Source organism: Mercenaria mercenaria, chromosome 10 (assembly GCF_021730395.1).
Source record: "Mercenaria mercenaria strain notata chromosome 10, MADL_Memer_1, whole genome shotgun sequence".
Lineage (NCBI taxonomy): Eukaryota > Metazoa > Mollusca > Bivalvia > Venerida > Veneridae > Mercenaria > Mercenaria mercenaria.
Genome location: NC_069370.1, coordinates 17,529,266 through 17,545,102, shown reverse-complemented (window position 1 = coordinate 17,545,102; position 15,837 = coordinate 17,529,266). Strand labels below are relative to the sequence as shown.

Here is a 15,837-nt window from a genome sequence, read left to right as displayed (position 1 = left end):
TTGTTAAGAACGTAGATAGTAACATTTTACATGTGTTAGAACTGAAATAATATGTCTCAAACAGAGACTTTGCCTTGAATAAAATCATTGTGTTTCAGATGTGTGCTAATCAGTATATCACTTGGGTTGGCCCTAGCAATATAATTCCTTTGCATCTGAACTCCAAACAATGGATAGTATATTCGCAAAAATAATAAGTTGCAAAATCATCGCTAGCAAAATAAAGTATCACTGTTCAGATGCGATTATTAACAGTTGTGAGGAATTTCCTTCTACTTTTGCTGAAAATCAAATACATTGTAACTGCTAAAGAATAGTTCAGTAAAAGAAATGAAAGAAATTGTAAATTTAAGACACATTTTAACCTACCAACTAACTGTGTACAGTCATCTCTAAGTTGTGCCTGTTCTGGTAGATCAAAGAATCCGTCAAATGATGAGAGAGCATCACCTTTACCTTGAACTTGAAGACATATCTGCAACAAACAGTACAATAAGACATAAACACCATATCTGCAACAAACAGTATATTACTAGCACAATACAACATGAACATCATAGTACATTACAACATGAACATCGCATCTGCAACAAACAGTACATTACAACATGAACATCGCATCTGCAACAAACAGTTCATTACAACATGAACATCATATCTGCAACAAACAGGACATTACAACATGAACATCATATCTGCAACAAACAGGACGTTACAACATGAACATCATATCTGCAACAAACAGCACGTTACAACATGAACATCATATCTGCAACAAACAGTTCATTACAACATGAACATCGCATCTGCAACAAACAGAACATTACAACATGAACATCATATCTGCAACAAACAGAACATTACAACATGAACATCATATCTGCAACAAACAGAACATTACAACATGAACATCGCATCTGCAACAAACAGCACATTACAACATGAACATCATATCTGCAACAAACAGCACATTACAACATGAACATCATATCTGCAACAAACAGCACATTACAACATGAACATCATATCTGCAACAAACAGTACATTACAACATGAACATCATATCTGCAACAAACAGTACATTACAACATGAACATCCTATCTGCAACAAACAGTACATTACAACATGAACATCCTATCTGCAACAAACAGTACATTACAACATGAACATCCTATCTGCAACAAACAGTACATTACAACATGAACATCCTATATATCTGCAACAAACAGTACATTACAACATGAACATCCTATATATCTGCAACAAACAGTACATTACAACATGAACATCACATCTGCAACAAACAGTACATTACAACATGAACATCTATATATCTGCAACAAACAGTACATTACAACATGAACATCACATCTGCAACAAACAGTACATTACAACATGAACGTCACATCTGCAACAAACAGTACATTACAACATGAACATCCTATATATCTGCAACAAACAGTACATTTCAACATGAACATCCTATATATCTGCAACAAACAGTACATTACAACATGAACATCTTTACTTGAGAACTTGTGTACTTTCTCATAAGTTCTGATATTTGCCAGTGTATTTATTACTAGATATGTGACTATAAAGACACTGTCATGTGTCTGTCCTTATAGATATACCGTAATCACCTCCAACTATTTAAAATTTACTAAATCAATAAGACATGTACAAATGTACAATGGTCATATAGACAACGTATCAATAAAATCATAAAAAAGCATCTAAGATAAATGTTTTAAATCAATACATTTTATAAGACCTGGGCCCCTTGCGCACACAATAAAAGCTAAAAGTGTGACCATAGAACACTAGTGCCCTCCAGGGCCACTTCCTGTCACTGTGCATAGTTTCATGACTCTAAATGAAATATTTTTACAATACATGCAACACAAACGTGTAAACATTTAATGTTTATTTTTCACAAAGTCAATGACCATTACACTGGTGTGGCTAAGTAAAGCTGACAAACAGAACACCAGGCCCCAATTTCACGAAAAAACTTAATTAATTGCTTAGCTAAGTCTGTTATTTCAAATGCTTGTTTTTGCCCTTTATGCGTCATGAGTGTTGACTTTTTCATCTATATCAGACCCGTACATGACTATTTTATAGATCAAAGCACAACAGTTCTGAATTTTACAGAAAATGAAGTATAAAAATAAGAAATATACTTAAGCAAATACTTAAGTTCGTTATATCGTGCTTAAGTAGAAATATCATATTTGGGTAACTTAAATAAGGACTGCAGATAAATACTTCTAACTATAGTTTAATTTAGCTATAAATACATTGGTATAGAAAAAAAATCAACATTAAATAACAATAGCTTAAGCAGTAGCACAATTTTAAAATAACAGACTTAACTAAGTATTTACTTAAGTTTTTTCGTGAAATTGGGGCCAGGTGCACAACTTCACATGATATTTTACAATTTTCTAATGATTTATGACTCTAGGTCAAACACTTTTGAGACAAATGGAAAACAAACTTTGATGCCCTTAATGCATCTTTTTCCACTAAATAAAGGGCCGTCACTCTGGTGTGATGGACAGAAATCCCAAACAAAACTCCAGGATCACAGCTTTGCTGAATATTCCTACTATGTTTCATTGACCCTAGGTCAATTTCATTTAACAATTCATGCGCCACAAACATTATGCCCTTTTATGCATATTTTCAACTAAGTCAAGGGCCATAACTCCAGGTACACAACTTCATAGGCTATGTACTATCCAGGTACACAGAATACAGTACACTGGGACATAATCATAACTTGCAATAAATAGGAAGAAAATATCATACAAGCTGCCAACATTATATAATAAGTCAACAATAGCATGGAAATATCATACAGCCTGCCATTAATAATGAGGAAATATCATCTAACCTGCCAAACTTCTGCTCTGTGTTTCTGTGGTACAGGACGACCCTTACAGATATTGCGCAATGACCCAAAATCACATTCCTGTAGTAACGCTTCTTCTAACTCTTTGTTCCTTTTAAATTTACAAAAACAAATATAAGATAACAAACAGTAAAGCATATACAGGGTCTCCGCTGTCGATTGTCGATGTGTACTGAATAATTGTAAAAGTAAATACAAAATAAAAAGTTCAGTTTCTAAATTTAAAGTAGAATATAACTTAAACTGTCATGAGATTTCTATAATCCATACTGTCTTTTATTTACATTATTTTCCAAAGTTTCTGAACATTTTAAAGAAATTAGCTAGGATACCAATTGAGTCTATTGACACCGTGGTTCTGTTTTCACACCCATCATTAAAATCTTGACAATTTTTAACTTATTAAATTAATCTTGATTTAACTGACGAATTAGAAAATTATCTAAAACATCAGCAAAAAGTAACAAACTTAATATGTATCTTTCATACTAATTAAACAAGAGGGCCAAGATGGCCCTAGGTCGCTCACCTAAGAAACACACCATAACAGTGTAAAACATGTTTGACCTAGTGATTTCATGGAAACAAATATTCTGACCAATTTTCATTAAGATTGGACCAAAAAATTGGTCTCTTGTGATAAAACAAGCATTTTCTTAGATATCACCTAGTTTTTGACCCTAGATGACACATGTTCAAATTCGACCTAGATTTTATCAAGGCAATCATTCTGACCAAAATTCATGAAGATCAATTGAAAAATACAGCCTCTATCACATACACAAGTTTTTTCTTTGATTTGACCAAGTGACCTAGTTTTTGACCTCAGATGACCCATATTCAAACTCGACCTAGATTTCATTAAGGCAATCATCCTGACCAAATTTCATAAAAATCAATTGAAAAAAAAACAGTCTCTATCGCATACACAAGATTTTTCTTTAATTTGACCTAGTGATCTAGTTTTTGTCCTCAGATAACCCATATTCAAACTCGACCTAAATTTCATCAAGGCAATCACTCTGACCAAATTTCATGAAGATCAATTGAAAACTACATCCTCTATTGCATACACAATGTTTTTCTTCGATTTGACCTAGTGACCTAGTTTTTGACCCCAGATGACCCATTTTCGAACTCGGCCTAGATTTTATCAAGGTAATCATTCTGGCTAAATTTCATGAAAATCAGTTGAAAAATACAGCCTCTATCGCATACAAAAGGTTTTTCCTTCATTTGACCTAGTGACCTAGTTTTTCATACCAGATGACCCATTTTCGAACTCGGCCTAGATTTCATCAAGGTAATCATTCTGACCATAATTCATGAAGATCAATTGAAAAATACCGCCTCTATTGCATACACAAGGTTTTTCTTTGATTTTACCTAGTGACCTAGTTTTTGATCCGAGATGACCCATTTTTGAACTCGGCTTAGATTTCATCAAGGCAATCATTCTGACCAATATTCATGAAGATCAATTGAAAAATACAGCCTCTATCGCATACACAAGGTTTTTCTTTGATTTGACCTAGTGACCTAGTTTTTAACCCGAGATGACCCATTTTTTGAACTCGGCCTAGATTTCATCAAGGTTATCATTCTGACCAATATTCATGAAGAATAATTGAAAAATACAGCCTCTATCGCATACACAAGGTTTTTCTTTGATTTGACCTAGTGACCTAGTTTTTGACTCGAGATGACCCATTTTCGAACTCGGCCTAGATTTCATCAAGGCAATCATTCTGACCAATATTCATGAAGATCAATTAAAAAATACAGCCTCCATCGCATACACAAGGTTTTTCTTTGATTTGACCTAGTGACCTAGTTTTTGACCCGAGATGACCCATTTTCGAACTCGGCCTAGATTTCATCAAGGTTATCATTCTGACCAATATTCATGAAGATTAATTGAAAAATACAGCCTCTATCGCATACACAAGGTTTTTCTTTGATTTGACCTAGTGACCTAGTTTTTTATCCGAGATGACCCATTTTCGAACTCGGCCTAGATTTCATCAAGGCAATCATTCTGACCAAATTTCATGAAGATCAATTGAAAAATACAGCCTCTATCGCATACACAAGGTTTTTCTTTGATTTGACCTAGTGACCTAGTTTTTGACCCGAGATGACCCATTTTCGAACTCGGCCTAAATTTCATCAAGGCAATCATTCTGACCAATATTCATGAAGATCAATTGAAAAATACAGCCTCTATGGCATACACAAGGTTTTTCTTTGATTTGACCTAGTGACCTAGTTTTTGACCCAAGATGACCCATTTTCGAACTTGGCCTAGATTTCATCAAGGTTATCATTCTGACCAATATTCATGAAGATTGATTGAAAAATACAGCCTCTATCGCATACACAAGCTAAATGTTGACAGACGACAGACGACAGACGACGGACGACGGACATTAAGCGATCAGAAAAACTCACCTGAGCATTGCTCAGGTGAGCTAAAAATTGTCATACAACTGCATGTCACAAACATACATGTCGGTCTTTTTGTAAAAATCCAAACACATTAAGTATGCCGTAATTGTCGTTAATTTTGGTGAATCCTAGGCATACTTCAAATATACAAGTTGGCAGATGTTTTTATAACCGACTGATTACCAATTCACACATATTAACGCAATTATCTTCTCAAAGTGTCACCCAACATAGCCGAAAATATCAATAGTCAAATCCACAAATACATGGCCTAGACTGTTTATTGATTTTAGTTATACTGGTTATACCAATTACCGGGAGTCTTAATATTCAATGGACTCTATTTATAACACAAGAGCACCGCCTTGCGGGTGCTGACGCTCATCTGATTTTTTTTGTGTAATAGAAATATTGTCCTACCCATGATTTTCTAAGTCTAAAAAGGGCCATCATTCTTGCAAAAAGCAGGATAGAGTTATGTTTCTTGATGTACAGTGTCCACTTATGATGGTGAAAAACTGTTGCAAGTTTTAAAGCAATAGCTTTGATAGTTTATGAGAAAAGTTGACTTAAACATAATACTCAACCAAGAAAATGATTTTCTAAGTCCAAAAGGGGCAATAATTATTGCAAAAAGCAGGATGGAGTTATGTTGCTTGCTTTACAGGGTCAGCTTATGATGGCGAACAAGTGTTGCAAGTTTCAAAGCAATAGCTTTGATAGTTTAAGAGAAAAAGTTGACCTAAACATAAAACTTAACCAAGAAATCTGATATTTTCTAAGTCCAAAAGGGGCCATAAATCTTGCAAAAAGTAAGACGGAGTTATGTTTCTTGCTGTACAGGGTCAACTTATGATGGTGAACAAGTGTTGCAAGTTTTAAAGCAATAGCTTTGATAGTTTAGGATAAAAGCTGACCTAAACATAAAACTTAACCAAGAAAACTGATTTTCTAAGTCCAAAAGGGGCAATAAATCTTGCAAAAAGCAAGATGGAGTTATGTTTCTTGATGTACAGGGTCTGCTTATGATGGTGAACAAGTATTCCAAGTTTCAAAGCAATAGCTTTGATAGTTTAGGAGAAAGTTGACCTAAACATAAAACTTAACCAAGAAATCTGATATTTTCTAAGTACAAAAGGGGCCATAAATCTTGCAAAAAGCAAGATGGAGTTATGTTTCTTGCTATACAGGGTCAGCTTATGATGGTGAACAAGTATTCCAAGTTTCAAAGCAATAGCTTTGATAGTTTAGGAGAAAAGCTGACCTAAACATAAAACTTAACCAGGCAACGCCGACGCAGACGCCGACGCCAACACCGACGCCGACGCCGACGCCGACAACCGCTCAAGTGATGACAATAACTCATCATTTTTTTTTCAAAAAATCAGATGAGCTAAAAATGACTGTATGAAAGGATAAATCTTATTCTGTTTAATTAATTTATATTTTAGCTTTAGATTTTTGGCAAAATATTCGTCAAAACATCAGGTAAAAGTTCCACTTTTGTCCAGCCAGCATTGGCGACTACCCGCCCAGGGCAGGTTTCCGGGAAAACCCGGTTTGGAAATACTCCTAAAACTGAATGAGTGGGCAATACTGGGCTTTAAGAAGTTTTTTTTTAACAAAACTACTGAGTTTATGTAAGATGAGAGCTAATTCTAACATTAAGTTTTACTTACTTTGAAACCATTGGGGAAGTGATAGGTAGCTGACAGAACAGTTTTATGAACAAAATCATCATTTTCTTTTACACAACAAAATAATTTTTATGTGAAAGTAAACACCCTTCAACACTTATAGTTAAAAATACATGAATTTATAAATGATACAATATTACTTTGTTTATATAATCTATACACTGTCAGTGATCACATATTGAATGATCTCTCTAGGTCACAACTAGATTTTGCTTAACATGATAGTCTAACAGTCTAGTTCTTCTTTATCACGAAGCATTCTGTAACTAAACACAAGTTTTTTGCAGTTTTTTCGATCCCAAGTCTGTTTCTGAGTTTTGTCTGAATAAAACTAAAATTTGCAAATACCCTTTCAATTGACAGAAGATGCCAGCATATATAGAAGTTGTTTTTTGGCTACCCTACAGAGTGGTCTAAGGCTGATCTAAAACCAACACACTGCAACATTTCAGTCTATGAGTTTTCAGTCTCTCAATTTTGGTACTAACCACAGCAGTGCCAAAGTCTTTACATTTTGCAATCTTTTTATAATCTTCCTCAGTAACAGTAATTTTCAATTCCACACAGAGTGACAGTCCTTAAGTTTCATGGTTATATGATGTGATCTAAATTGGAAACTTTTCATAAGTAAAATGGCCAGATTTAAGTTATTCACACTTCTAACTTAAATCCCATAATCTTGCTCAATAATTGCTCAAACATCATAATAATGTCTATTCAATAGATTTTAATAAGTATTAGAGCATTAGGCATACAGGTGTTACTACTATCACTATATCATATGGGTTGTAAGTCAACTAAAGTGTTGAAATATGTATTGTAGTATGAACTGAAATATTATATTGCCCAGTATTGCCCATTATTTCCCAGTAAAACCCGGGTTTTCCCAGTATTACCCACTGGGCTGGGCAATATGCTTAAAACCCGAGTTTTTGCCAACCCTGCTTTTGTCGTTCAAAGAACAGAGGTGGGGAATTTTAGCATTTTCTGGCATATACCTATTACCGTGAATTTCAACTTTCAATCTAAAGAAGTTGTTAAGTTGATCTAAGGCAAAGAAAGCATTTCTATTTACAATGGGTTAAACTAAATATACCTGTAGGATACCTGTAGGATGATTTTGGGCTCTGAAGTAAAGACTAGGTCCTTTTTAAGCCCCTCTTCTTTCGGACTTTATTTATGGCGTTATTACTGTAAGTTCTCAAAACAAATTTGGTAGTTGTGTTGGTAACAGATAAAGAGTACTTAGTTACAAAAGTTGTCCTGACAACATCTATTCTGTTCTCAAAACTGGTACAGCATGTCTCCCTGCCAGTGATGGTCAAGTCTGGTCTTGAAACTATGGACATCCTTGGCATCAACCACTTCTTGAGGCAACCGATTCCACATGTCAATCACTCCACGTGAAAACTGATTTTGACAAAAGGTTGTTCTACAACGGGGCTTTTCAAATTTTTAGTTGTGTCCTCTTGTAGATGATGAATAACAGAAAAAATCTTCAAAGGAACAGTCATCTATACCTTTAACAATTTTGAAAGTCTGGATAGCATCACCACGAATTCTACGATGAGCAAGTGTTGGTAAATTCAATTCCCTAAGACGTTCTTCATATGTAAGGTTTGTAACAGAAGGCACTAATTTGGTAGCTCTTTTCTGAAGTCTTTCTAAACTATCTAAGTTTTTTCTAAGATATGGATACCAAACAACATTAGCGAATTCCACATGTGGTTGAACCAAGGCTGTATACAGCTTCAAGAATGCATACTTGTCAAGATATTCAAAAGATTTACTTATGAGTGCCAAAATACTATTTGCTTTATTAATCTTAGTAGAAATGTGTTTACTAAATTTCAAATCGCGTTCAAACAATACTCCAAGGTCTGTTTCTTCTATATCAGATTTTAGTTTGTTTGTGTTCATAAAAAATTCTTTCTCTGGGTTTCCATACCCGTAATGAATTACTTTACATTTGTTAACATTAAAAGTTAGTTCCCATTTTTCTGCCCAATCGCAATTGAGTTCAAATCAGTCTGAAGATGGTCAGATTCTGTAGTTGGTGCATATAACTTTGTGTCATCAGCAAAGATTTTAATGTTGGTGTTAATTCCATCTACGACATCATTTACATATAAAATAAAAAGTACCGGTCCCAGCACACTACCTTGTGGGACACCACTATCAACATTTCTCCAACCAGAGGTTTTACCTTTAATGGACACACATTGTCTGCGATCTGTCAAGAAGTCCTCAATCCAAGCCAAAATATTTCCCTTTATTCCATATGATGACACCTTTTTCAGCAACCTCCTGTGAGGGACCTTATCAAATGCCTTGGCCAGATCCAAGTACACACTATCCCAACTATTATGCTCTTCAAAATACTCAGTCCAGTCTTCCATAACATTCAAGAGTTGTAAAGCACATGATCGCCTGGTTCTAAACCCATACTGTTCATTTGATAATAACTTGTTTTCATCTAAATGATTCATAATATGTTTTCTAATAATTTTTTCAAGCATCTTACAAACAACTGATGTCAAACTTACAGGTCTATAATTGCTTGGGTCAGTTTTACTTCCTTTTTTGAATACTGGTGAGATTCTTGCATCTTTCCAAGCCATAGGAATACCTCCCAACAGCAGAGACTTTTGAAAAATTAGTGTTAGTGGTGTTACAAATATATCTGTCATACTTTTTAACAAATATGGATGGATCTCATCCGGTCCCATAGATTTAGTGGCATTTATATCTTTAAGTAATTTTGTAACTTCTCCTTCAGAAATTAATGTCATCCAAAATTTCATGTACATTTTTGTCTTCAATAACTGGTAGATTTTGTAAATTCTCTTTTGTAAATACTGTAGTAAAAAATTCATTCAAAAGTTCTACTTTCTCTTTATCAGATCTAACAAACTCCCCATCATCACGTTTCAGATTTGACACTCCTGTTTTAGACTTAGTTTTACTTCTAACATATCGCCAGAACTGTTTTGGTTCAGTTTTTGCTTTCTGAGAGGTAAGTTTTTCATACTGTATCTTACTGTTTTTCCCCATCACATTTGTTGTATTTCGAATTTGCTTATAATTTTCATAATCCATAGTTGTACGTGTGGCCAGGTATTTATCCCAGGCATGACGCTTTCTTTTAATGTGTGTTAATGTTTCTCCTGTCATCCACAGAGGTTTCGGTTTAAAACCTTTCTTTGGTTTAGACTTTGGTACAAATTTTTTAACACTCGACTTAAATTTATTTTCGAAAATACTCCACATTTCATTAACATCACAATTTTCAAAACACTTTTGCCAATCAATCAAACGCCATTCCTGAGTAAAGCCTAATAAATCACATTTCCTGTACAGATATGAACCTTGGCCGGGAGAAATTTCTTTATAATCAAACACATAATCAAATAATAATACAACATGATCACTACAACCCAATGATGGGAGGTATCTAACACTCTCAACATTATTTTCATCCTTCAATATGATAAGATCAAGTATATTTTGTGGCTGGTTATTTCTACACCTAGTAAAGTTATTTACATGTTGAAACAGAAAGTTATCCCTCATACATTCAATAAATAAATGTTCATGGTGCCCCACATCATGTATCGTTGAATATGTTTCCCAATCAATGTCTTTCATATTAAAATCACCCGTCACAAGTAGATTTTCACTTGTTCTAGATGCTTCATGTAATAATCTATTAACCGTTTCACAATTATTCACATCCAATGGACTTCTGTAAATGCACCCAAGAACCACAGTCTCTTCTTCAGTAATCCAATCAACCCAAGATGCATCACCGAAAAGCGAGTTTAGATAAGTATTTGGAGATACATTTAATTCCGTTTTAGCATAAACAATAACCAGGGCTTCGGAAATTTGCCGGTTTGTCGGTTTTGGACCGATTTTTGACTTTTCAGACCGATTCGTGAAGTGAAAAAACGAAAAAAATCGGTCCCGTAAAAATGGAGAAAAGTATAAATTTCGGTCTGATATCTCAATACACGATCACCTGCCAAGTAGGAAATTGTTGGTCGCACCTTCAGATAATCAATAAACGTGTCAATCGGTTTGATTGTCACTTTGATAATCGGTCGGTAATTAGCGCGTGACGCAATCAGTGCTCGCGCGGCACATCCTTTAATGTTTGCAGACAGCCGACTGCGGTGTATTAAACATTTTTGACTGGTTTCCTTACGTTTCTGACTGGATCCAAATCATTTCGACGGGGACCCACTTCTTTTATTTAGAATCCGACGGATGGTTTATTTCAAAAGGCTATGTTTGACCACGGTAACAAACAAATGGTTGCTGCATTTAATCAAAGAGCTATAATTGTACATTATAGGTCTTTGATTTAATGAGATATCACACGGAAACCGATAAAAATAATTTTTATAATCACTTGATTTGAAAAAATTACATGATTCATTTGTTGGGGCTCCAGTTGAAACAAATGCAGAAAATCGTCTTTGCAACCCGACTGTACAAAAAAGAAAAAAATGGACGGGCAACCACGAATGTTAAAGAAAACCGGAGTGGCACTGTTTATCAAATCGGTCTTTTAAAAAACGTTTCAAAATGAAATTTTGTTTACATCAGAAGAGAACATATAACTTTATAAAATGTAGTTGCTTATTGAAGTACAACGTAAGTGAAATGAAATATCCGTGGCCAACCCGCGTGACGTTTTGGTACTATACATGCGGGAAATTCGATCTCAGCGTTCAAATAACGTACACATTCCGTCCGCGGCAGAGTATTCTTTAAATACTGAGGCTGTTTAGCAGATAATATGTGTCGTGTAACTCACTTTGACGCATTGTATTTTATAGAATTCCGTCAAAGAATGAGGAAACATCACAAAGTATCTGCCGTGTATACGGTATCGAAGTCACGTGCGTTGGCTTTTAGACTAGTTACGCACACGGTGTCAATGCCTCGTATTATCTCGGAAAAACATCGAAATTTAAACAAAGTAACGATCACACATAACACTGAATAACTGTCTTCATTGTATGGTAACGCGCGGTGACTGGTAACTCAGTTTTAATGCATGACATGCTTATTTCTTTACCCTATCACGTTTTACAAAATATGTAATATTGGGAATGCGGTGGGTGGGGTAGCGCCGATGTCAGGATTTTCGTTTCGGACCGATTGAGTTATCAAAATTTCCGGAGCCCTGACAATAACACCTCTTCCATTATCAGAGCTGGGGAATGCTGTATATCCATCAATGTGATACAAAATAGAAGAGCACTTAATATTGTCTAAATTCAGTTTTGGTAATACTTCAGTAATAAAAATAAAATCTGGAGATTCCAAAGATACTTGAATACGCAATTCGTCAACTTTGTTTTGTAGCTGGTCGGCATTAGTGTACATACATTTACATCTTTTAAGAAACGTTTCAGTCAGAGGACTATCAACAATAGCAGTTGCTTCATCAATGATTTCATCAGACGATGAATTATCTCCATAATTATACTTATCAAAGTCATTTCCATACAAATCACCATTGTACTCTGAAAAATTACAAAAATGCCATACAGCGCGAGAAAATATTTCAAAAATCATCTGGAACAAAATCAGTCTGAATATTTAAAAACTATCACAAACAATCACTGGCTATCTGGCCATTATTCAATGTGTTTTAAACTAACAAACTGTTAACTTTAACTTAAATGTCTTTAACTTAACTGTTTAACAAAAAACATATTTACAGACTTATCCCCTTATGTCTCTCAGTAATACGAAGCACTTATGCCAGCAGCAAGAGGTGCCATTCCTCTGCCTGCATGTGCTTTCTTCTCAATAATTTGACCACGAAAGATAATCAAATTTTCATTTTTTTCTTCTTTCCTGCGTCTATCAAGTTCTTTCTTGAGCTTCATACTTTGTTCTCTTTCCGTTTTCGTCTGATCATGGGTTATAAAAACATTGTTCCACTTATGTGCATACTCCTCTCCATTTTTTGCTCTTAATAATTTGGTGTTACCTAATATTTTATGTTTGTCAGAAACTGACTTGAGTTTAATTTTAATAAGTCTAGTCTTACCTCTAGGTGCACCAAGCCTCACAAAATGTTCAATATTCATTGATACACCTTCACAATCTATCTTTTCCATGATGTCCATTATGTTATTCTGATCATCCCGTTTCTTATCAATACTTGTACAGACTGGTTCTGGGACATTATGAAGAATAACATTACATTTTCTGTCTTCCCTCTCTCTGTACAGATCAATTGCATCCTCAACTTTCTCTGTCACTATCTTATCAATGGATGATTTAAGAGAGTCCACCTTTTTTTCACACTGTTGGATCTGTTCTTTTTGTGCATTAAGGGCCAAACCAAACTCTGTGAGCTTTGGTAGCAGACAAGTGCAACCATCATAATTAAAGGGCAGGTTCTTTGTAGATGGTTCATTTTCAAAGTATCATATAGTTTAGAAGATACATGAGAACAGTCAAGACAAAACCAGTAATGACAAAGTTGACAATTCATGCACTTCTGATACTTCTTGAGCACATTTTCACACTGGGCACAATTCTTATTGTTTATAATTTGGGACGCCATCCTGATTAAATATTACGCTCATATGATGGGGAACATCTTTATCTGTTACCAACACCCTAAAAATACTAATTATTTCCGACAAAACACTTGATTTTTCTTGATTTAAAAAATAATTATTCAGTCCTCAATTTTTTCCCTCTCGTCAGACCGGAAGCGAATGAAACAGATAGGGCAGAAATAAGGAACTTCATTGAAAATTAGTGGAGAAAAATTGCAAAGATTAACTATAATGATAAGTCACTTAGCTAAATTCCTTACTTTCTGGGATCAGTGTGAAATAAAAAGAAAGACTCTAATTATTAAAAATATTTTTTCTAAAAATCTAAGCACATTGAGCATAAATAATGAGAGAAAAAATGTAAAGCACTTTTCATGTTAAGTGTCAAAACAGGACATTCGCGTTAATATGTATATCCCGGTAATTGGTATACAAAGTATACAACCAGCGCCTAGGTAAACACATGTATCGAGAACCAATTCTTGACCGCTTATTTCATTTCAGAGGAAAACATGAGCGACCCCAAAAATAATGTGCGCCACTCATTTTCGCCAAATCGCAAAATTTAGCGCCAAATTCTTAGAATATCACAAATGGCAACATTGGCGATCGACAGCGGAGGCCCTGCTCAGCAGGCTGCTGTCTATTCTAAACAAAATGGAAACGCTTGAAAAATCTATCCGAAAACAGAAGTTATCCGAAACTTAATCAAAATTCCTTTTTACTTCTAAGGAGATTCGACTTAGTAACTCTATGCACAATATTTAGTTAGAAACCTAACACGAATACTGAAAGAAAGCATATGTTTCAGGAATGAAGTAACAAATAGTTTTAAATACCAGTCATTTTCGTCTGGCACTTCCGCCATGTTTGGATTGACGTGTTTGCCAAAAATCGAACAGTCGCAAAAATTCAAACTCAAACATCAGGAACAAAATTTATATTTGGATTTTCAGGTACAAAAAACAAGACACAACTGACAAATTTATGAAGGCTGAAAAAATAATATTGAATAGGTGGGCTCGATTCAAAAGCCTGGCTATGCTGATCACGTGATTGATACACAAATGCGCGCGCGCAACCACAAAACGAGTATAACTGGGCAAAATCGGTGTACCATGTGAAATCGGGAAACACAATCAATCCCACCTCTCATTTCTAGCGTTTTTACGACTTCTGACTGGTTATTTTTAGGGCAAAAGCCACTAAATGTTTATGCGGATGAACCGTAAGGTAACTAATTTTCACAGATCACCAATTCCAAAAGTACAGGGAAAAGGTTAGCGTATAACTAGGAAAAAGGTAACGTCTTGCCGTTCAGTCACATGTAAACAAACCCAAGAAGTGATTATTTTTTCAACATGGGGATTTTTCACTGCATTTACAGTAATTTATTACACATTTTGACAAAAATTGCTACATTTTATGTGTATTGAAAAAACGTTTAATCAAACGAATTTCTCCCGCCATACCAACGATGTAAACAGGGGACGAAAATTACTTAAACAAACTAAGGTAGTTCTTGAAAAACATGTAATTGGATATACTTGTTCCGATGTAAGGAAGGCTGTACACGCCATAATGTTATAATGTAAGTCTATGGGAAAGCAATTGGTGGTCTCTAACCTATAATACATCTCATCGGATGAAGTTTCAGTCTGCTGTTAACATACTCATGCAACACCGATACAAATATTGCATATGATTTTAAACCAAAATATGTAAAAAGAAAACGGTCATAAATATCCGTCCTAGATACTGAATGAAATTTTAAGCCATATCAACTACTATGCCTCACCAAACTGCCTCAGTTTCTACATCGAATGTTGTCTCAATACTTGACTATTACGTGAAGTCATATGTGCGAAACTGAGAAAAAGTGGAAAAGATGTTAGTAAAGAAAGAAAAAATTAATAATTAAAAGTTTAAATAAGGCAGTTACAGATAAACTATATTTTCATCTTCCAGCTCCAGGAAAACATTCACCGTTTATTGTGGTCATGACAGACATAGCTTTGAGTTTTATTTTAAGCCACTAAGATATAAAACAAACCCCATGTTTGAAGGCTCTGATCTTGTTCCATGCTTCTGTAGTTCTAGGGAAGAAGGGGTTCGGGTTGCATGATGTTGACGCATATTGTACTACGAATATTTTATCTCGAAGTGTACAACCTGTCAGAT

At 34.8% G+C, this 15,837-nt stretch overlaps 1 protein-coding gene across 1 annotated transcript in view; it reads right to left on the bottom strand.

Moving 5' to 3' along the window:
- The window catches only part of LOC123559757 (TBC1 domain family member 23-like), a 36,836-nt gene extending 22,186 nt beyond the window's left edge, over positions 1 to 14,650 (bottom strand). The window contains exons 1-3 of the mRNA XM_045351829.2: positions 14,496 to 14,650; positions 2,904 to 3,012; positions 370 to 475 (exon numbers count right to left, since the gene is read on the bottom strand). Coding sequence (XP_045207764.1) covers positions 370 to 475; positions 2,904 to 3,012; positions 14,496 to 14,524 — 244 coding nt within the window. The 5' untranslated portion in view covers positions 14,525 to 14,650. The remainder of the gene's footprint in view (positions 1 to 369; positions 476 to 2,903; positions 3,013 to 14,495) is intronic.
- Positions 14,651 to 15,837: the final 1,187 nt, after the last annotated feature.